This window comes from Carassius gibelio, chromosome A11 (assembly GCF_023724105.1).
Source record: "Carassius gibelio isolate Cgi1373 ecotype wild population from Czech Republic chromosome A11, carGib1.2-hapl.c, whole genome shotgun sequence".
Classification (NCBI taxonomy): domain Eukaryota; kingdom Metazoa; phylum Chordata; class Actinopteri; order Cypriniformes; family Cyprinidae; genus Carassius; species Carassius gibelio.
The window spans coordinates 3,931,749-3,955,620 of NC_068381.1; the positions used below are offsets into that span (position 1 = coordinate 3,931,749).

The window sequence follows — 23,872 nt, forward strand, 5'->3', positions numbered from 1 at the left end:
TTTAAGTTTTAATGTAAATAAAGTAAATATGTTTAAAAAAAAGTTATTGTGTGCATACTACTTTAGAAAGTAGTTACATTAAAAGGCTCGAAATACAAAAAGAAAATACTCTGAGGACTGTATTGGAGTCATTGTGGTCTTTTATTCATAGTTATCATGTGGTGTCAAAATATTTCCCTGAATTTGACACAAAATGGCTTTTTTTCATACAGTTTGTTGTAGTTTGCACCTTTTTTTTTCTCTGTAAAATACACTGGACTGATATTTACATTCTAAAAATTTTACAAAATGTATGTTTGATCACAAAACTGTACAGATCATAGGCTTTCTGTTGGGGTGGGACTGACGGGTCAGTAATCGAGCCTCTAAAGTAACGGAGTCTAATCTGACTTCAGGAACGGCACAGAAAACACAACGACACGTCAGCTCTGACGCAGATCAGTACAGGTTAATAAATAAAAAAGACAAGTGGACAAAAACGAAGTTTGGAGAAAATAATACGGTAAACTGCACTGTCTTTTTATCTACTTTATGATGGATTTGAGAAATTGAAAGGGTATTAATACGGAGCCTTGAGGTACTAATATGGATCCTGTAGTGGTAAATATGGTACAAAGGTGTAACATATGAAAGGGTACTGTCCCAGTGACAGCTACTGTACTGTATAATAATATATACTGTATTATAATAATCATGCATAAATAAAAATTACTTTGTATTTTGACAATTAATCAGATTTTCCTCCCAAATTCAAATGATGAAAATAAATGTCACAATGCTAACAATCATAATGGTCATCCTTTTTATATGTAAATTTATATAAATCTTTTTTTTTGGGGTAAAATGTGCGATCAACCCAACAGACACAACAGAAAACTTTCTGTATATTCTCATTACACCATCACTGAGAGTTTTATACCAGAGCATGACATTGTTAGACATCATTCAAACACGTTTATTGGAAAAAATATTTGAAATTGAGAAAAGAAAAATAAACAAACTCTGACAGGAAAAAAACGTATTTAAGGCCTCATTCAAATTATTCATTTGGATTGGATGAACTCAATAAGGATTGAAGATCTTTGTGCTCTGGACTAAATCTCATTCCTTTTCATTCGTAGACGCTGTTAGATTTTGGCGGTGAGTGCTAATGTTTTTACACGCATTTATATCTGTGCAAGTGGTCAGGAAACTCATTGCAGGGACTTCTTGGAGATCATAAACCCTCCTGAGCCAGCAAGATTCAGTAGAGGACACATTATTAATGAACAAAAACATTCGGGCAAAATATGAAGTACTCTTATGACACCACTACCCAATTAAAGTCTGATATTCACAGCTGTCGGGGTCCATGGACTGTAACGGAGAACAGCAGAGAGAAATGCATGGTCACCTGGCGAACGTCACTCATTGTCCAAACTCACTCTGACGCGGTTTCATGTCCTCAGGAGGAGTTATGAGAGACTGGCACACGGATGCAGGTGTCTCTCTCTTGTGAAAGCAGAAGAATCCCTGAGTCCCAGAGGCCTGGAGGTCCAGCGGGGTCTGTGGTCAGGTGTCTGTGTTGGGTCTGGTGTCCTGTGATGAACCGGAGCTGACCGGAGTGGGAGGGTTTGTACAGTCAGTCTGAAGGTTCAGATTTTGACCCGGTTCCATGGTGTTACAACTCACACAACCCTAAAAAAAGAAATAAATATATTAGATCATGATGAAACACAATAAAAAGAGCAGCTGAATGATGCAAAGCAGCAAATCTGCATATCAGAATGATTTCTGAAGATCATGTGACACTGAAGACTGGAGTAATGATGCTGAAAATTCAGCTTTGATCACAGGAATAAATTACAGTTATTTAATAACAGTTTTTTAAAAAATGTACTGGATCTAACAATTGGTAGTAATAAAAAATAAAATAATATCATCATAACATATTCCATTGGTATAAAAAAAAAAAAAAAACAACTTCTATCAAGTTAATCCTTGTAAAATATTTTCAATTCTAAATCACACTTTTTTCATAGTTTGGCTGGTCCTGTGACTTATAGTCAGGTGCGACTTATTTATCAAAATTTATTTGACATGAACCAAGAGAAATGAACCAAGAGAAAATTACCGTCTCCAGCCGTGAGAGGGCGCTCTATGCTCCTCAGTTCTCCTGTAGTCTACACTGAAGACATAGAGCGCCCTCTAGATGGTAATGTTTTCTCTTGGTTCTAAATAAATGCGACTTATAGTCCAGTGCGACTTATATATGTTTTTTTTTACTCATCATGACGTATTTTTGACTGATGCGACTTATACTCAGGTGCGACTTATAGTCTGAAAAATACGGTATATATTTTAATAAGTTGCAACAAATTCATTAATTCATTTAACCTTTATTTTGGACATTTTATAAACACGGTTGAAAACCACATTATCAAATAAATGTAAAATAAAACATTTAGCCTTATCTCCTGATGTGCAGAGGTATTATAGTTAACTAAAACTAGAAGTATAGAAATATTTTTGTTACTTGAAATAAAATAAACATGAACTAATATATATATATATATAGATAGATAGAAAAATTAATAATTAATAATAAAATACAAGTATAAAATTATAAAGAAAATCTACTGAACCTTTCGTTTCCTCATCGTAAAAAGCGCTATACAATTTTTTTTTTTTAATTGAACTGAATATATATATATATATATCATCCAGACACAAAATCTTCTGTTGATGAAGCACTTCTTTTCACTCAGTGCAGAATTTTAGTTTTATTAAATTCAGATCCAACCACTAGTGAAAGTGCCACATATGGAACAATGTGCATTATCCGAATCTCTCTCAAGATAAGATTTTAAATTGCCCTTCTGTTAATCAGCCAAGCATCCATTTACAAATATGAATGAATATGGCCAATACACTGGCCTATAACGTTGCATATGTTTGATAGTGCTGTAAATGAGGGGTTGTAGACCTGTGTGTTGATCTCCTGTGGGACGCTGTGCTGATGGATCCAGGGATGGACCGCGGCCAGCTCTTTCTTCTGGTCCTGCGTGAACCAGGGCTGCATGGGCTGCATCAGAACCAGCTTCTCCCGGTCTTCTTGAAGAACCTGGGCCTGATCCCTGCATGGATGTCCACACACACACACACACACACACAATAAAACTCACTTATGCTGCCTCACATGTTTGTTTGATGACACTCGACAGCACATTGATAGTGTTTAAACATCTAGGCCTGGCAGATTCGCCCTCTCCTCCGTCCATAATAAGGTGCTTGTGTCACCTCGTCAAGCTCTTTATCACGGGTCTCATTGTGTACCGTCACCTGGAGTCACCTACCTCAGGGCTGACGGTGCAATGAGACATTTAGCCTGATCAGAACTACCTCAGCGAGAGAGCCTGGCAGCGCTATCTCTTTCTCCTGTGGAAAGAGACGCTCAGATGGTCATGTTTCTCTCAGGTTTCTCCGAGGAATGAGCGGGAACCCAGGATTCAGAGGAAGAGAGAGCGAGAAATGTTCTGGGTCTGGTACCTGGGGCAGATCTGATAGGTCATCATGTGGGGTTCGGGCGTCTGCTTGATCATGCTCCATACTGGGTTGTCCTCGTTCTTTTTAAAGCTCGTATGCTCCTTGTCCTGGGCCTCCGCGGACTTGCGTGCTTTCCGTGATGTGTCTGACGAATCATTGCTGGCGAAGTACTTGCTGCTATTGCTGCTGCCTGTGAACGTGAAACATTAGGGGTCAGTTTAATGAAACTTTCTTGTTTCACAGAAGAAAGTCATACAGGAACAAAATGATGGTGAGGAGTTCTGTTTTTTCTGCATTTAAATAATCTTCTGGAAGAAAATATGTAACTGATCAAACACCATTAAAATAAAGATACTATTTTATGGTTGAAATGGCATTTAATATATAATCAATGCCATTTTAAATTTATATTTTATGTCTGCAATTTTGTATGTGTTTGGCTTATGGTAAAGCACTATAAATTATTAATAAATACATTCACACCATGCCCTAATTTTATACATGGGGAAGAATCTATTTTTATTTTATTTATTTGTATTGGTATTATATAGCTTGAGCATCAGCCATACACATTCAAAATTGCAGAAATATAATATATAATAAATGAAATATTTATTATTATTATTATATCAATTAAACATACATTTTAACACAGTTTACACAATATTTCACTCAAAACGTGAAAGTAAAAACAACAACAAAAAAAACACTCTATATTATATATACACATATTTATTAAATTTAAAGTAATTTAATAATTTAAATATTACTTGAAAGTTTGGTTTTAAGGAATTACTGACTGACACAGGGATGAAATACCATTTCTGTTTAGCCAAAGCCAATAATCTCAAAGGACAGAAACAGTCCAAACTAATTTACTACTAATTAATCTATCACTAGTTCAAACCCTAGATAGGTTGATCTGTTATAGTTAATTAAAACTAAGACTGAAAAAAATAATAATAATATAATATAATATAATATAATGTAATGTAATATATATATATATATATATATATATATATATATATATATATATATATATATATATATATATATATACATATATATATATATATATATATATATATTATTATTATTTTTTTTTTTTTTTCTTGATAATGGAAATTCAATGCAAAAAAACCATGCATAATTCTTCCCACCCAACACTGAGTGTGATGGACAGGTCATTTTGAGCCGCACCTGTGTGACTGCTAGATGTTCTGTTAGAGCAGAGTCCCGAGCCGGAGCCCAAAGAGCCTCCCGACTCCCCGGAGCCACTGCCTGAGGCGTTGGAGCCGGTTCCTGAGCGGGCGTCCTCCTGTAGCAACTGCTCAAGCATTTCGCTGGAGGTAGAATGGGCATCCTGGTTCCCCGACTCGCTGGGAGCGTCCTCCTGTGAGCAGAGAAACACACAGCTGGAGTCATGCTGACTGAGCCAGTTCACTTCAGATCATAATTCATTACTTCTCTTTAAGGATAAACAAAACAAAAACAAACACAAAAGAAACAAAAATATGCTTAATTAAGGCCCTTTCACATGAAAAGTAGTTTAATATTCTATCTATAAATATATATCTATATACACTTAAATATTTTAAGAATAATTATTAATAACATTCAATAAAATTACATAATTGGTACTTACTAATTACTAAGGCCCTTTCCAATTTTTATAAAACATTTATTTGAATTCATATATATTGTAATTTGTTACGTAAAAAAAAAAAACTATATTTTTAATTATATTTTAATATTATTTTCAGAATTATTATAATACCAGTATAACTTTTAATATCAACTTTTGATGTTGAATATATAATTCTAATGCATTTTACCTTTATATTTAATGTATTTTAATAATACTTAATATAATAACATAACTTACAGCTTTTCCACGTGAATGTTTACAAATATTTCAAATATACATTTGAAAGATATTCGAATATTTTACCACAGTATATGCATTTTAATAATAAAAAATATATCGGTCTATATATAGGCCCCATTGAAGTGATTTCTTATAAGTATTTTAAACAAATTATAAATAAAAACAATTGATCTCTTACAACCCTTCCACATGATCCTTTTCATAATTGTAAAATATTTCAATATTATACTTAAATGTAAGTATTTAATAAGAATAAACTAAATAACAATTGGTCTCTAAAGGCCATTTCATATTAATTTTTTAAATTTTACTTACATATTTTATTAACTATTAATATAATAACATATTATGGGGTCATAAAAACAGCATGCACCAACATTTTAATGAAATACTTTTTAAAATGGCTTCAGATGGAGTAAATGACGTCACTCCTCAGGTTAATTCAACTTAATTAAGTCTGATCTGAGCTGGTCTCACCGCTCTGGCGTGGTGCTCATGCAGACTCTCTGGACCGGTGCTGTTCTGGGCTTCGGTGGGTTTGGTCAGCTCCTCCTGGAGTAAGTTCAGCTGGATGGGCGAGCTGGAGCGAGAGCTGGAGAAGAGTGCTGTAGGTTGTGCTGCATCAAGGTCTTCCCCAAACCAGGGGGCAGGTATCGAGTCGACCTCCGCTGAGGCTCCCGGTGGCATCCCAGCTCCTGTGACGCTGGGTCCTGGAGGATGCTCCTGAGATGGAGACCCATGTGGCATGTGGCCACCAGGCGGGATGTAGCCACACATATTAAAGGGAGGCTGGGGAACGACTCCAGGTGCCGGGACGGGCATCCCCTGCAGATACATGCCATTGTTGCCGGGGTACATGGGGTAGCTAGGAAGCAGGACGACCATCATGGGACTCATGGGATGCATGGGTTGGAGGTTCTGGACACCTTGGTCAGGCTGGACCACCATGGGCTGCTGACCTGCACCGAGCACAGTGAAGTAAGGGGCCGACTGCATGGGCACTGCCATGGGCGGCACAAAGCCGATGTTGGATGGCTGGGGCTGAGACGACTCTGAGGACGGCCAGGAGGAATGAGGCGCTCCTGTGGGTCTGGGAAGTGACCAGTAGTTGCCCGGCTGGGAGCCGTAGCTGTCAGACGAGTCTTCTGGTTTGGGACGCTTGTGCTTGTTTGGAGGACGCACAACATCAGCTGAGAGTAGATGGGAAAGTAGAGTTAATGCTACAGCCAATGTTATCCCAATCAATCAATAAATTCTGATTAAATAATATACATATACATATATATATATATATATACATATATATATATATATATATATATATATATATATATATTTTTTTTTTTTTTTTTTAGTCAAATATTGTGTTTTTGTGTGTGTGTGTGTGTATGTATGTATATATATATATATACACACACACACACACACACAAAAACACAATATTTTACTTAAAATATCACAAAAAAATGTAAAACACCAATTATATAAAAATGTTAAATTAAAAAACTAATAATATCAATTATAATCATTTGTATCAATAATTAATATTACATAATAAAAATATAAAACAAAAAAATTTGGACTAATAACTAAGTGCTTTGTATATTTCAATATATTAAAGTATTAAATTATTATTACAAATATTTCATTTATTGGATTTTCCAACAATATTTATTAGCACACTGTTAATGTGTAAAGTTTTTCTTTACATTTACAGATAAAAAATAACTATATAAAATATATATAGTTTTAATAATAGAATCAAATGAATAATTTATAGACAGCGTTAATCTTAGGTTGCTAGAGTGCTTGCTCTTATAAGTTACTCCAGACACTTTTATCCGAAGCAACTAACAAAAGAAGAACGTGACAAGCAATAGACTGATAAATAACAACAGATAGCGCGCACACACACACACACACACACACACACACACCTCTGTGATGAGAATGGGCCTTGCTGCTGTTGTCCTGCTGGAGGTAGGAGCTGTAAGGACTCTGCAGGATACGATGTTGGAAACGATCTACGAACTGCTGCTCCTCCTTCTGGGTGTGGGCCGACAGCACCTCTTTAGTAAGACCCAACACGAGTAACTCCTCCTGAGCCGCTGAGGAGGAGGTGCTGGGGGCGGGGCATGCAGGAGTGGGGGCGGAGTCTGTTGGTTCACTCCCCATTGGAGCATCTTCTAAAGCTGTGACCTCTAGAGGAAGACGAGCGAAAAAAGTCACCCACATCTCGGATGGCATGAGAGTGTGCAAATTAAACATCAAATTCTAATTGGGTGAACTATCCCTTTAAATACATTTTGGGTCAGTGTAACTCACCCGACTCGGGCTGTGGGACGTGCACTATGGTGCTGCTGTAACTGCACTGACTGGTGACGGACACCACGCTCATGGCTTCTGTGGAGATTGTAATGTCTGTGAGCGGCGCTCCCACCACCGCTGCCGTCGTGACCGATCCCGCAGAAACCTGGCTGTCCAGAGCACCAGCGCCCTCTGCAGGAGAAAGACAGTCATCAGGATCTGTGCAGGGTTTTAGGAGGATACAGACCCGGTTGGAAAGGACTTTGAGAACTCGTACCGTCTTCATGTGCGGCCGCTGTGGGTTTGTCTTCCTCAGACATGGAGGATGAAGATGACGTGGTTATGGACAGAGATTTGCTCTTTCGTTTCAGAGGAGACGTCGCACAGCTCTCCAGATATCTAGAAGAACAAACAAACCTCAATAAATAGGTCTCAGGCTACACTTAAAATTAATGATAATATCCAAAAAAAAGTTTCTAATGTTTTTTTATATATATTTTTTATTTAATTATTATAGAAAACACATTTTTTATTATTAATTAATGTTAATATTAAAATTAAATAGATAGTATATTAATATTACATACACACACACACACACACTTATTTATATAAATGTGTGTGTGTAATATTAATAATATAATAATTATTTATTTTAATATTAATCTAAATAATGATATATTCATATGATAGTTAAAAAAATGAATTGTCCAATTATATTTATTACTACACCATTATTTTAAATAATATTTGTATTATTTATAATTATTTGTGAATTTCCAAAATATAAAATAACTACTTTATATAAAGCATTTATACTTTTTTATATTATATTATATTACGAAGTTGCATATTTAAATTAAGTTAATTACAACAAAAAAATTACTGACTTTTCTGGATTATCCAGTAATGGATAACACTGTTCATGAATACACTGTTATTTCAAATGTAATCTTCTATCATATATACATTATATAAATAATTATATAAAATAAAATACAATTTTATTGACTGCATATTTAAAATATTTATCCAGTAATTATTAATCACCCAGTAATTATATATAAATATATAAATAAACACACACACACACACACACACACACACACATATATATATATATATATATATATATATATATATATATAAAAAAAATAAAAAATAAATATATGCATACATAGATACAAAAACAAACAAACAAACACACACACACACATATAAGCTTCACCTGATGATGCTGTCCACACAGTTGATCTGCTGGTAGGATGGGATGTGTGGTTGTTTCCGGGCTTCTTGAAGAGACTGCTTTAGATGATCTCTAATTCCCAAACCCTGACTGGTATTAGGATAAACGCCTGCTGCCGCCACTGATGAAAACAAATATAGTTTAAATATATTACACCTTGACCAATTGATGAGATGACTGTAGACAGATATAGAGAAGACATCCCAGACCTGCAGTGGCTGGTCCTAAAGGTGTGAGCTTCCTCCTGGAGTCCAGATACGCCTGCTGGCCCCAGCTCTTCACTTTACTGACATCAGCACAAAACCGCTGCAATGTCATCTACAACACACAAGATCCCTCGTTAGCTCCAGTCAAACCAACATTCATATGTGACTTTACAAGCACTTCCAGGCGTACTCGTTCTCTGTGCGAATCCTCCCAGAGGTTTCCATTACTGTCGCTGGACGAGGCCACGCTGATGTGTTGCTCGTGAGAGCCGTTACTAGCCAGACTGCCATAGCCACTGGATCCATTATTGTGTACAGGCTGAGTGAAAGACAGATGCCATTACAATGCAAACAAGCCTTAAATGTGCTTAGCAACTGTAGCAAAGCCACATATGAAGCAGTGTTATATACTATCAAAGATATTATTTTTTTGTTTGATTCAAATTTTTTTTTAAACAGTTTTTTACAGTTTGTGGACTGACTATTTTCAGATTTTAGATTGCCGTCATCTTGCTCTAATTAAAGGAAGGCAATACACATTGTGTTTTGAAAAGTGCTTTCCTATAACTTTTTATGTAATTTTCCTCACACAAAGAGATCCACGCTGAACTATTCAAAAACATTTGTCTGGGGTCAGAAATCTTAAATTAAAATTAAAAATTAAAAGTATGCATTTAGCAGACGCTTTTATCCAAAGCGACTTACAGTGCATTCAGGCTATCAATTTTTACCTATCATGTGTTCCCGGGGAATCTAACCCCCAACCTTGCGCTTGCTAACGCAACGCTCTACCACTTGAGCTACAGGAACATTTTTTATGGTTTTGAAAACAGTCTCTTACGCTTGCCAAGGCTGCATTTATTTGATTAAAAACACAGCAAAAACAGGAAAATTTTGAAATATTATTGTAGTTTAAAATAAACTGTTTTCTATTTTAACATATTTTAGAATGCAATTTATTCCCGTGATGCAAAGCTGAATTTTAAGTATTAAATCTTCATCAGCCATAATTCCAGTGTCTGGTCTCACATGATTTTTGCTGCTTAATATTTTTGTGTTTTTTCTCTGATGAATACAAAGTTCAAAAGAACAGCATTTATTAGAATTTTTTGTAACATTAGAAATGCCTTTATCGTCTTTTTTAACCAACTGGCCTGCTAAAAGGCTGCTAACGTAGCTCTCCCTCAGTAGATTTAGTGATCTCTCACCTGTGAGAAGAGCTTATAGATCATGGCTTGCAGCTCTTTAACGTCCTCACACATGCCTGGCTGCTCGGGTTTACTCCGTGCAGAAAAAACGTCCTCATTCAGAGGTCCACTACAGAGAAGACACACAAAAACAAGTGCTTCTGTATGAGCAAATGTCCGTGCTCGGATACACAACACAACTGGCGCACTCACAAGCCGGCGCTTACGTGCGAACTTTATGCCTTCCGATGATGAAGGCCACTTTACGGCTCCAGGGGTTGATGAAGCTGGACCAGCTGGAGTCCAGGGTGACGTAGTCCCCGTTCTGACACTGGAACCGGACGGGTGAGTGTTCAAACGGAGGCTGGCCCGCGTACTTCAGAACTGAAGGAGTCAAGACCAATTTAATGAAAACCTTTTTATTACAAGACTGCTAAATACTTTACAATGTAGCTGTAATGGATGTACTTCTGCGGTGCATGGACAGCATGAGCACGCGGTCGTCTGGATGCAGGCAGGTCAGAACTGAGGTACCGATCAGGTCCTGAGGGAGGTAACCGAGCAAAGGCACCGCACTGTGGACACACACACACACAACTAATACATGAAGAATCACTTACCGCAAGGAAATGCATTTACTTTAAATCTCTTGTCCCTAAAATGCGCGTCTCAAGGTTGGGGGATCGAATCCCAGGGGACACATGAGAAAACTGTCAGCCTGAATGCAATATTAAGTTGCTTTGGATAAAAGTGTCTGCTAAATGCATAAATGTACATTTTAAAAAACAAGATATCAAACTTTCTGCCACTGAATCAAAAATAAAAAAGTAGTTAATTTTCTCAGAAATGCGAGTTCATATCTTTTCCTAAAGGTGTTTCCACCACTAAATAAAAAACAATTGTGGGCTATAAAGTCAGAATTATGAGATATAAACGAGAAAAAAAAAAACTAAAAAGAGTCGGAATTGCGAGTTTACATCATGCAATTCTGACTTTATAACTCGCAATTTTTTTTTTTTTTGTTCCTGTAGCTCAAGTGGTACAGCATTGCGTTAGCAAGCGCAAGGTTGTGGGTTCGAATCCCAGGGAACACATGTTAGGAAAAATTGTTAGCCTGAATGCAATGTAAGTCGCTTTGGATAAAAGCGTCTGCTAAATGCATAAATTTAAAATTTTTATTTAATATTTTATATAGTGGCAGAAATGGGCTTCCATACAGCTCAGCCATACTCTATGCAACATAATATTTAATAATAATAATATACTGATCAGCTTTCCTCGTGCAACATATTATTTTCAAATAGCTATCCTACTACAACTACTACTAATAATGTGGTACTTTGTGCTTTACTCCATGCTACATATTATTTTTGGAATAATAACAACAATAACAATAATAATTGTATTATTTGAACTCATAACTATTCGCCAAAGCTGCTGATTCCTTTACTTGGCTCTTGAGACTAAAGGTGAAAATCACTCACCGGTCGTCCACTTCTAAAAAGACACAGCCTGGTGAATGAGTCGTGCTGAATATGCGCTTGTCCATGGGAATGCGAGGGGCTGGAGACAAGAAAAAATTAAAAAATAATTATGATTGAATCAGACAAAAAAAAAAAAGACAAACAGGTAACATACTGAGTTCATGTCTCAAAGTACTATACTACTGTTTAAGAACGTGACGGGGTGAAAGGTCACACGGCTCGTACCCTCATATCCTGAGATGATGCGTTCGGCCAGGGCCAGACAGCATGGCTCTTCCTCTGCGCTCGGTCCCCGAACCTTCAGCAGGTATGGAGTGATCCGGAAAGGACTATAACGCATCTCTCCATCTCTATCTTTCCCTCCTCTGAACACAGACACACACACACACACACACATAAAACGTTAAAAAATATTATCAGTCTGACTCCACTGACAACAGAGAGAGCAAAAACCAAGCTACACTGAATTGGATAATGACGCCATTATTTTCTCTAGAGCTGCTTTAAAGATGAAATAGGCTTATGCATTATTATTGAGCTCAACTGAATCAAAAAAATTGTGTTTAGCTTTGCTATTTTCTTGTTTGTTTGTTTTTTACTGTGAAGCTGCTTTGAAGCAATCTGTACGGTATAAAGTGCAATCCAAATACATGCAATGTGATTTGATATAATGATATGATCAGATGAGAATGAGTAATGATGCTGTGTATAGACTGCAATTTAAAAGTCCACAGGAAGTAGAAATGAAATCATAAATGAGGTGAAACTCACTCACCTGATTCGACAGAAGAAGGACTTGACCTGGGCGCATTCAAACAGAACCGCTGCTACAGAGAGACAAAAGACGAATAACATTTTTATTCCTAAAATATATGCATGATTAAATGTACATGCAATATCAGTGAAATGCTTCCTAAGTGGAGCTTTAAACTGGAATGTAACAGTTCCTCACCGCTGTCTGTGCCCAGGTTCCAGGGCGGCAGTCGCGGCTGCGCCGTGTGCGAGTAAAACACATTGACGTCCTGATGGTACAGCAGCTCCACGAACTTGGCAGATTCCAGAAACTTCCTCTTGCAGTGAAGCACGCTGGACGCCTGTTCAGACGCATGGACCACCTTCCCAGAGGCCAGAGAGAAGACCACCACAAACGTGTCCTAAAAAAAACACAAAAGAACGGTCCGTGAACGCCTCGTACCCACTCATTAAAGGGCTAGTTCACCCAAAATGAAAATTTTGACATCATTTACTCACTCTCAAGCAGTGTTAATTTCGTTGACTAAATATTTTCGTCATTATTTTCGTCACGAATATATTTTTGCCGACGAAAACGAAACGAAAACTAAAATAGAAGGCACTGATGGAGACTAAAACTATGACTAAATTGATTGACATTATCGTCAACGAATAAAGGACGAGACGAAAATAGACTGTGACGAAAATCAAATCAGCAGACGGGAGAGATGCGAGGAATGAGCAAAAGAACCGGCAAAACAGAACAGACTGCATGAGAGAAGAGAACCAATCAGAGCCTGACTTATTGAGACGTGAAGCGAAGGTTTTCAGTTTTTATGAGCTCCCGGGAAGTCGGCATTCGAAGAGGTGATAGGGACTTTAAGCAACAGCCTCTGGTGGAACGGCAACGCCATTCTGGCGTTGTATTGCGCCTGCGCGAATTTAACTGCTACTTTGTGACGTTCTAATTTAACGGTCTACTACGGGAGAACAGCTGATTTGCCGGAGTCGCTACAACGTGAGAGGTTAGGTAAATAAATGTTATGTTTTTAGACTTATTTACATCATACAATATTAAAAACTCCTCTTCTGACAAAAGATTGTCATTTAACGCCAAAAGCAATCCTTCTCTTGCTTTTTTAAATTATATATTTTTTTGGATCTCAATAAATGAATTAATGCTGCGTTGCGCTGTTCTGTTTTACCGTTGCTTAGTGACTTTTACCTTCTTGGCTACAGCGGTGTGACGGCAAACTTCCGGTCGCTGTAGCCGTTCCATTCGCAGCTGTTGCTTAAAGTCCCTACTGTCTAAAAGAGCGATAAAATGTCCACAGCTCACTTCACGTTTGACGACGAACAAAACAAAACAAAGTGTAAAGCACGCAGAGCGCTCATTCGTGGCAAGAACACAACCAATTTGAAAAGACATTTACAGACGAGCCACCCGGACATTTTCTCAAATGTAATTTCACAACGATGTTCTTTTGTTTATTGAGCTAAGCAAAATTGGAATAGTGCAGTGCGTAGATGTTGTAGCATTAAATATTACGAACTGAAAAGTACTGTAAAATAGCCCCTTCTTCAAATTAGATGCGAGCACAATACTAATACATAATATCATGATAAATACATTTGATTAATACTAATGTTTAGTATATTTTATAATGTTCTACTTGTTGACAATATCACAAATATTTCTATATTAGTCATGTGAAACATGAATGTTCACATCCTATCATTAAACATACAAATCTAGCAATATTGTAGTATTTAAAACATACAATATTGCTAGACAAATGAATACCTTATACAATCTTGTTACTTTTTTTATCCACCCAACTTATTAAATATTTACTTTAAATGTATGCACTTATTGTTCAGCTCAGCTGTAAGCTTTGAGGTCCTGGACCTAACGTTATTTTTCTTTTATTGATGGTCAATTGGCAGCTAGTTATTGTTTACATTATCATGACAGTGTTTGCTGCTGCATAAAAGCTTTTGAATCAAAATAAAGACACAGTTGTGTTGAAATAAAGTTGAATTAGTGTTTTATATATTTTGGTTAAGTTTGTTTCCTATACCAGCTGTAAAAAATTGTCTAGTAAATCTGTTATTGATTTTAGTCTTATTTTAGTCGACTAAAATACCAAGCAATTTTAGTCGACTAAAATACCAAGCAATTTTAGTCGACTAAAATAAGACTAAAATTAAAACAAATCAGATGACTAAAACTTGACTAAAACTAAAAATAATTATAGTCAAAAGACTAAGACTAAAACTAAATTAAAATTTTGTGTCAAAATTAACACTGCTCTCAAGTTGTTCAAAACCTGTGTTTATACTATGGAACGCTGGAATACTATGGAAGTCAATGGCTACCAGCAACTGTTTGGTTACCAGAACATCTTTACTGTTCAAATGATGAATAAACTCATTTAGGAACAACCTGAGGATGAATACATTTTTTCATTATCCCTTTAAGGCTAGAAATCACAGGTGAATAGGGTAAAAAAATAAAAGAAAATAAAAATTACAGATATCACCCAATTGATTGATTACATTAAGAATTGCAATATCAGTTTTATTTTTAATTGTACATTTTCTGAAATGTTTACATATACATTATCTATTTTAATATGTACTAATTTGCATACCTTTCCAAGACATACATCTGAACACTGGGTATAGCCAGGTTCCAAATCTTTCATTTTGATGTCATATTAGAGTTAAAGATTTTTACAAAGGGGATTTTTAATATCTCTTTTTATCACTGTCTTTTAAATCAGACAATAACTGTCAACAGACAGAAAAAAGTACATTTTCTCCATGTCTTAAGGAATTAAATAATATAGGCTTATGAACAACTTGGGAGACATTTAGTATCACTGAAATACCATTAGTTTTAGTTAATATTTTTAATTAGATGTTTTCTTTCATGCTCATTTAAGTAGTAATATATATTATTTTTGTCATCTCTAAATACGTCTATATATTTATGATTTCAGCTTTAGTTTAAGTTACTTTAGCACATCAAGTTACTTGTATTGTATCAAGTTCCTTATATTGAGTAAACTAAATACATTACATATTATTAACATTAATTTTATATCGAGTAGTGAGTTATTTATTTACTTTCATGGTTTTAGTTTTCCTTTTCTTTTTAGCCAACTATAATTACTTTGAAATAAGAACATTTTGAATATAGATAGAAATAAAATCAAAGTGTGGTGTACGTAAGTGCTGCTGCAATGGAGATTTCAGACTTTCAGAAACCTTTATATAGAGGTCTTGTAATTAAAATCTACAGATGCAAATAGATATAAGTGCAAGTGTATTTTGGATGTTTTCTATCCACTAATCTGAACATAAAAATTACGAAAAGCCAGATGGCCCAAAACCTGTGACCAGTGCATGAAAAAACAGAGTTTCTTGCATTAAGGCTTTCAGAGGAAACGGAGCAGGACATACAGTGTTTTTGGGCGTGTGTTCTGATGTGATTCCCTCCAGATCCTCCAGCGTGCACACAGTAGTGTCTCGTCTCTCCTCCAGTCCGGAGCTCATTAGTAAGGTGTAGTACTCGCTGTTTGCTGCAGGAGGCGTCAGAGGAAGAGTAAAAATGAGCCACAATCTAGTTAATCAGTGTTTAATCAGTGTTTGCTTTAACAACAGAGCAGGTGGCTCACAAGATTACATAGCATTACATCATAGACTGACTACTGACATTTATTTCCAGTGATGGCAAACAGAAATAAACAAACACAGGCACTGTTAATACTACTAATACAGATTTGATTAAAACAAAAACAAAATGCATAATGATTAAATCCCTTAAAATATTACCAAAATATTGCACTAAAGCTATTGTTTCTACATAAACTCAATGCAAAAACTTTTTTCTGCAAAGCTGCCAATAATTTATCACAAAATTGCAGTACATTCTGCAAAACAAAACATAAGTTTGCAGAACTTGCAGCAAACCTATAGCAACACAACAATCAATTGTGTAATTGAAAATATGAAACTGCTGCACATTTAAAATAAAAATTAAATAAAATGACAAATATGCTGAAAAGTTCTTACACTACTGCAATTTATTGCATTAAAACAATCCCTCCGTGGTGTTTTAGCAGATTTCCTTGCATAAGGAGACATTACAGAGTGGAATTTTTAAACTGAAATTTTCTAAGTGATAACTGTAATCTATAGGACTTTCTTCATGCATATCAGATTTGTATTTTATTTTATTTATTTTTAACAACCATACATTATTACGAATGATTCAGCAGAACGTTTCTTGAGTGTCTGTTATTAATGCAACAAAGTCATCAAAACATCTGTTCCGGTTCAATGAGGACAACATTATAAACTAAATATAATTAAATAAAGATGTTTTTATGAGAATTTTAGATTTTTATTAGATTTTCATTTTATTAGAAGTTTTATCTGAAATAAAATATTACGTTTCGTTCTTTAACATTTTTAGTTTACTATAAAGTTTGTTCAAATAGCCCAAACATTCAAAACAACATTTTTGGATTCTGTTGATTACGAGAATCTATTCCCCAAAAACCAGGAAATACAACTCTACCACATTCCAGCGTGTTGGGTTTCACGATAACTTAACGCCATGACGCACATGATGACCTCACGCAGAAGCTATCAGCATCAGCCCACATCATCCTAACACAGGCGTTAAACTGTAAGAAGTATCCGATGCAGCGACAAACATGGGAAAGCGTTGATGAATGAAAGCAGTACGTGCACGAACACCATGAACAGATTCAGCAGGAGTTTCCTGCTAGCGAGCGTTTAGGACCTGGACGCACCCTTCCTGCAGTCAAAGCCTGTTACATAATCACAGACCGAATGTGCGCTGTCCCTCTAGTGGCTTCATGCTTTGAGAAGATGCAAAAAGAGGTGTATGTGTGTCCTGGTGTTCTCTACATAATGAGGACCTAACAAGGACATTTTTTTGGTCTCCTTGAGGAAAAAAGCTTGTAAATAATACAGAATGAAGTTTTTTGAAAATCTAAAAAGTGTAGATTTAGCATTAGGGGGATGGAAAATACAGTTTGTATAGTTATAAAAACCATTACACCTATGAAATGTCCCCATAAACCATGGCAAGCGGCGTATGTGTACCTTGTACTTGTTTGACACAGTTCAGTGCGTAGTTGAGCGCCTCCACAGTACTGGCTTTACTGCGGCTTCTCTTCTCCGACGGCAGCCGTTTCTTCATCTCCTGCACCGTCTGCATCATCTCTCGGTGCGTCTGCTCACGCCCGTGCTCCGTCTGCTCACTGCACACGCACACATTCATTATCATTTCAGGCTTATTTCAATGAATGATACACGGAAGCCCATTTCTGCCACATAAGAAAATGTGTTGGAAAAGAACTAAATGACGACAAAAGTGGAAAGTATGAAATACTAAGTTACTAAGTTGACATTTTTGTGACTTTTTATATCATATATATTTATTTCTTGTATTTTTTGACTTATAAAAGTCATAATTGTAACAAAGAAAAAAATCTATATTTATCTCAATTTCAACTTAAAGCTGCAGTAGGTAACTTTTGTAAAAATATATTTTTTACATATTTGTTAAACCTGTCATTATGTCCTGACAGTAGAATATGAGACAGATAATCTGTGAAAAAATCAAGCTCCTCTGGCTCCTCCCAGTGTCCTATTGCCATTTGCAGAAATACATCGCTCCCGGTAAAAAACAACCAATCAGAGCTGCGGTCCGTAACTTTGTTTGTGTTCAAAATGTAGAAAAATGTATATAATAAGCGAGTACACCATGAATCCATTTTCCAAACCGTGTTTTTAGCCTGTCCTGAATCACTAGGGTGCTCCTATAATAAGTGTTTATATTCGGACTATTTTAGATTGCTTCGGGGGTACCGCGGCGGAGTAACCCAGTACCTTTGTGATTCTTCATAGACATAAACAGAGAGAAGTAGTTCCGGCTACGATGTTCTTCCGCAAGACACAAGCAGTTCTGTTTATTAACCGCTAGAGCGTCAAAAGTTCCCTACCGCAGCTTTAAGTCATAACTATGATTTAACAAAGTATGATTTTGTTATATGATGGTAATAGGCTTCCATATTTGTAATAGATATATGTATGTTGAAATTATTTACTTTTAATGTTATAATTATGCTTTTTTATCTCATAATTTCTACTTTTCTTATACATGATGCCCCTTTTGACTAGTAAAAAAAAATGAATTCTCAATGTTATATAGATATTTTATCTCATCTTTTTGACTTATTTAAATTATGATTTAACAAAGTGTAATTTTAAACTTATAATTATATACTATAATTTCAACATAAATATATATATTTTTTTATTCTTATTGGTTTACAATACTATGATTTTGTTTTCTTATTTGGCGGAACTGGGCTTCCATAGTTCTAACAACTTACACAGGTTGAGAAATTAACTGACGAATTAAAAGACTTTACTATATATTTATAATACCGTAAATAGGTTCCTGTAAAATTCAGTTGTTTGACAAAGTTGTAGTGAGTAGGTTTACCTGCACTCTGTGTGATGAGCGCTGTGAAAACTGGACGACGAGGAACCAGTGGCAGATTTTGAGCTGAACACAAAGACATGAAGAAGCAGAAGTCTAATATTACACTCAATCATGTGGTTGCAAATTTCATTTAGAAATGAGTTTTCAAAGCAACCGATCCCTACCTTTCAAATCAGGAAGAAAGAAAACACTCAAACGGTCTTGCAAAAGTCGAGTACTCATAGTTATGTGTTTGTTCAAATCACTAACCTTCAGCATGAGCTTTATAATTGTGATTCTTGTACCTCTTGGTGCTTCCTGGGCTGCAGCTGGCCGAGGAATGATGATGTCGTGAGCCTCCGACACTGGAGTCGTGAGCGCTGTTCATGTCCACATCCTCGTGCGTCTGCTCTCCTCCGCTCTCCTCACAGCCTGCTGAACTCTCCTCTCTGCTGCTCCTTCCTCGCTGCTCCTCGGCTTCCTCCTCCTCACCTGAACCCGATCCGGACCCTGCTCCGCTGGTCCCGGGGTCCTGCCCGCTGTTAGCATGGTCCGTCTGTCCCGAATGCTTGCTGGATCCTGGAGAAGAGATCTCCTCTTCTCCATCGAGAAAGCCGTCTCCTCCCGGCATTTCCCACAAGTTCTCCTCGGACCGCTGCCCAATGCTACTGAAGCTCTGATCCAGAATCGAGATGCTCCGATGACTTTGTCCACATTAAAAATGAAGGTCTATAGAGAAATCCATGGGGATGATGATGTTTGACTAGCTGGTTACATACAGTCTTCCACTGAAAGAACTGCAAAAGAAACACAAATACTTTAAATGTCAGAACCACTAAAAGTGTGTGTGTGCTCATGTTTTTGTGACATATCAGGAAACAACTCTGTATAATGACATGGGTATGACACATGTATTACAAGGAGAGGGTGACTTATGAGGACATAACCCATGTCTCCATTTTTCAAAACGCCTTTAAATCATACAGAATGAGTTTTTTTGAGAATGTAAAAATGCACAAAGTTTATATATATATATGTGTGTGTGTGTATATACAAATATATTAATTAATAGTTAACATTTTATTTTAGATATTTCAAATGAACATTTAGAAATATTTAATATATTTTATTTTAAATTCATTAAATATATTGCATCATTTTGTGTATATTGAAATAACATTTATTCTAATATAATATTTAACAAAAATATTTACATTGTCCAGAAAAATAGTTTTTTTAATTACTCTTTTTATTTATCCAGAAATTGCTTTTTTTGTGCTAATTTTCATACTATATTTTAGCATTTGAAGCTCTACAATTTTTTATTTGGAAAGTATGTTTTCTCAAACATTTTACAGTTTATATTCATTGAAATATAATTTGAACATGGCATATCAATATGATGCATTATGCTTTTTAGAGGAGGTTACATACATTGCCCAGGAAAAAATAAGCAAGAAAACAACAAATTCACCATATTACATCTCATTAACGACTGGAATTAGTGTATTATGAAGATGAGGTGTTGTTTTGCACATGCAGCACAAGAACAATCCAAAAGCCTGATGGTGCTTTGGACAAAGATGACCAATGAAGTGTATAAAAAGTTTATCTTTGTCCAAGGTGCCTCATAAGTACATTTATTACAGGTGAAGTGACCGAAGATCTCTGTAATTTGGGACATCAAATCTTTCATCCAACAACCTTCAGACTACATTTTGTCGATTTATGCAGATCATTTTATTATTTGTCAGACAAAAACTGGAAGTCAGATTACTTATCAGTATACACCAAAGTATCATAATTTGTTCTGGCTTCACAAACATCACTAAGTAATCCCAGATGATTTTCTGCATATACTCGGTACTCTTGTTTGGACACACAGTGACGTCTCACAGGGCCGTGACCTGTCTGTGTAACGACTGCTGTCGTTTGTACAGAGACTCTGACGCAGTCGATCTCTAAATAGGCTGTGTCAGAGTAGGACTAGGTCAGGTATTAAAACTCAGGTTTTAAAAATGACCAAATAGACTTGCTGAACCTCATCTGTGCATAATTCAGACAGACCTCTCTGCTCATTTTAAAACACACAGGCTTTGGTTATAAATATAAAAAGACCAAATAAATTAAAAATATGTATGTTGTATATATATATATTTTTTTTTTTTTTTTTTTTTCAAAATGGTACTAAACTAACCCTGCCTATCTATCTATATGTATGTGTATGTATATATCTGCATGGCTATTTGGGCAACTTTGAGTAAGATAAAACTCAAAACAACTCAAACAACAGAAAGCCAAAAATGCATTTCAGCAGAACAGGGCGGCAATCTGTGCTTTCAGTAAATATGCATCATAATTATGTGATTATATAATACTGGTCATGTATGCACATACAATTCTTTGTCATACACATTTATGCAACACTGTTTCTTTATCTCAAGTCTTTACTACAAAAAAACATTATCGGATCTTTTGCAAAAGGTAATGATCTTTACAGACCTTTACTGTGAACAATAAAATGCTACATGTATCTTTACTTTACTCGTTTTTACACAGTTAAAAGCTAAGATAAGCTGATGCATGTCCTCAGGTTACACAGACCAGATGTAATGAAACTCCTTGTGTTCTGGTGAATCAGCTGTATGGGAAACAGCACTGGGACCCCAAAAAGGATTCAACAGACCAAAAGAAGGAAAACTAGATTTGAAGCAGAAGTGTGTCATTTCTGGAAAAGTAAAGACTTTTCAAACAGGTTTCCCAGATAGTGCTGCTCTAAACTCATTCAGTGCTGCTGTTGGTATTGGGCTGGTTGTATTTACAGCAATTTTTTATTAGTAAAATCAATCTATGAATATATATATATAAGGTGACCAGATTTCTGAAATGAAAACTGGGGACATTTCCCAGTGTTCAAAATATCATTGATATCTCTCGTGATTATCTACAAATTAAAAAACAGGGACAATATATCTGTGCATGTTTTTGTTTTTTTAATTGTTGTGGTTTACATATATTAATATGACAGCTGCAGTCGGGGACACGACACCAAAACAGGGATGTCTGGTCACCTTAGCTTATGCATTTCACCATCAGAAAAATAATTACATAAGTTCACATGAATATAACTGGTATGTCTCTGACACTCAGACCCTCGTTTGTGATACATCTGCTGATATTTAGCAATTATTTGACTTTCTTTAAAGGATGATATTGCTGATATTTGGCCAGTTGTTACCTACCCAGACATGCCTGATTAACAGCGCCAGTTTCATTGATATCTTGATATGGTGCAGTTTCTCGAAGTATGACATTTTAGTAAATATTGCATGTTTGCAAAGTTGCATTAGGCTGCATTCGCATCCACCCTGCTCTAATTCATGGCATCATCAATGGGAAAATCCATAACAGTTGACCACACATTTCCAAGCCTGTGTGTAACCTGATTCTCAAATGAATATTAGGCTACTGGTTTAAATAGGATACAGGTGGTTAATCACAATTATTATCAAATTTTCAATAATAAACAATAACAAAGTACTTTACAGGCTCATTCGCAAAACTCCTAAGTTCTATAGAACCACCTTAAGAAAGTAAACACTAATAATAACTCATGGAAATGCATATAATAGTTATTTCACAAGACAATATTTTGATATTAAACAACATACCTCCACTATCACACCTGACCTATTCACACATCAATTAAGATTCGCCTGAGTAAAAACAACAACAACAAAAAACACCCTCTATAGTTTTCACATTCATAACAAACCCACTAGACAGAATATTATATATTGTGATATTGTGATACTGATGCTCGCCCCCGCCACTGCACATGCACGGCCACGAGTCTACTTACAGAAAGATATTCACCTAATTCCCACAGTCTGACCCAAACATCTCACACAGACTATCCAAGCTGACAAAACATAAAAGTGTAAAAGAAATCAGTCATTTAATTTAGCAAATGTCAAGTCAGATGGGCGGTGCGTATGTAGATCATTAATAACTTGATTATAATGTGGTATAGGCCTACCTTAAATCGTAGAAGTCTTGACGTATTAAAACATCACAGCACTATTATATCTAGAAATGTGTTTCGTGCGCTTGAGATGCGTTAAACATGAGTACTTACTTGATGTTTATGTTCAATAATCACTTGCTCCAGTTCCTCGTGCGTCCCTCCATTACTCCTCCGGAACGCAACACATCAGCCCCACGTGAGTCTGGCCGACCGGAGCCACGCCTTCTCAAATCCCATTGGTCGGAGCGTCCTCCCACAGTGACAGTCTGATTGGTCAATGGGCGTGGTCATGACGCTAGTCTAGCCGAGGATGCGGCTGGACTCACGTGTATGACCATGTTATACAATCAATGAAAACAATGGCGTAGCAGTGGAGATATCACGTTGTAACGAACGGTTTTAACCGCTTAAATCAGGCCACACATCGTACGGGGGGGGATTACTTGTGTTAAATAACTAAAAAACGTAAAATAATATAATTTGCCATCACTACATGGGCACATACGTTCAATTCATACATTTCGCGCAGGGTTGAGCGCGCATGAACGGACGCGCGCATTTGCAGCGCACCAAGTGCATATTTATTTTTACGCGGACGAAAGCTGCAATGCTATTATGATTTCTGAGCTTTGAACTTGCTGTTAAAAAATGCGTCAATGAAAAGCGTAACATTTTGTAAGCAGATCAACGACGGTAGGATCCGCACTAACACTAAAACAGAAAATTGCTCAAACATGT

At 36.1% G+C, this 23,872-nt stretch overlaps 1 protein-coding gene across 4 annotated transcripts; it reads right to left on the reverse strand.

Moving 5' to 3' along the window:
* Positions 1 to 122: 122 nt before the first annotated feature.
* LOC128022069 (period circadian protein homolog 3) lies at positions 123 to 23,404 on the reverse strand. Of its 4 annotated transcripts, none has more exons than XM_052609297.1 (23): positions 23,246 to 23,404; positions 19,413 to 19,904; positions 19,129 to 19,191; positions 17,721 to 17,878; positions 16,047 to 16,165; positions 12,799 to 13,000; positions 12,622 to 12,670; positions 12,072 to 12,211; positions 11,847 to 11,925; positions 10,831 to 10,937; positions 10,590 to 10,746; positions 10,384 to 10,492; positions 9,366 to 9,494; positions 9,179 to 9,287; positions 8,952 to 9,090; positions 8,001 to 8,122; positions 7,742 to 7,915; positions 7,354 to 7,617; positions 5,894 to 6,606; positions 4,729 to 4,921; positions 3,529 to 3,715; positions 2,966 to 3,116; positions 123 to 1,677 (listed from the first exon to the last, which is right to left on the reverse strand). In XM_052609297.1, the coding sequence occupies exons 2-23, from the start codon at positions 19,736 to 19,738 to the stop codon at positions 1,552 to 1,554; spliced, it is 3,816 nt and encodes a 1,271-aa protein (XP_052465257.1). In that variant the 5' UTR covers positions 19,739 to 19,904; positions 23,246 to 23,404; the 3' UTR covers positions 123 to 1,551. The 4 variants fall into 4 exon arrangements, with proteins under 4 accessions (XP_052465257.1, XP_052465255.1, XP_052465256.1 ...); XM_052609295.1 differs by having other exon boundaries at positions 12,622 to 12,673; XM_052609296.1 differs by having other exon boundaries at positions 12,622 to 12,673; positions 23,147 to 23,254.
* Positions 23,405 to 23,872: the final 468 nt, after the last annotated feature.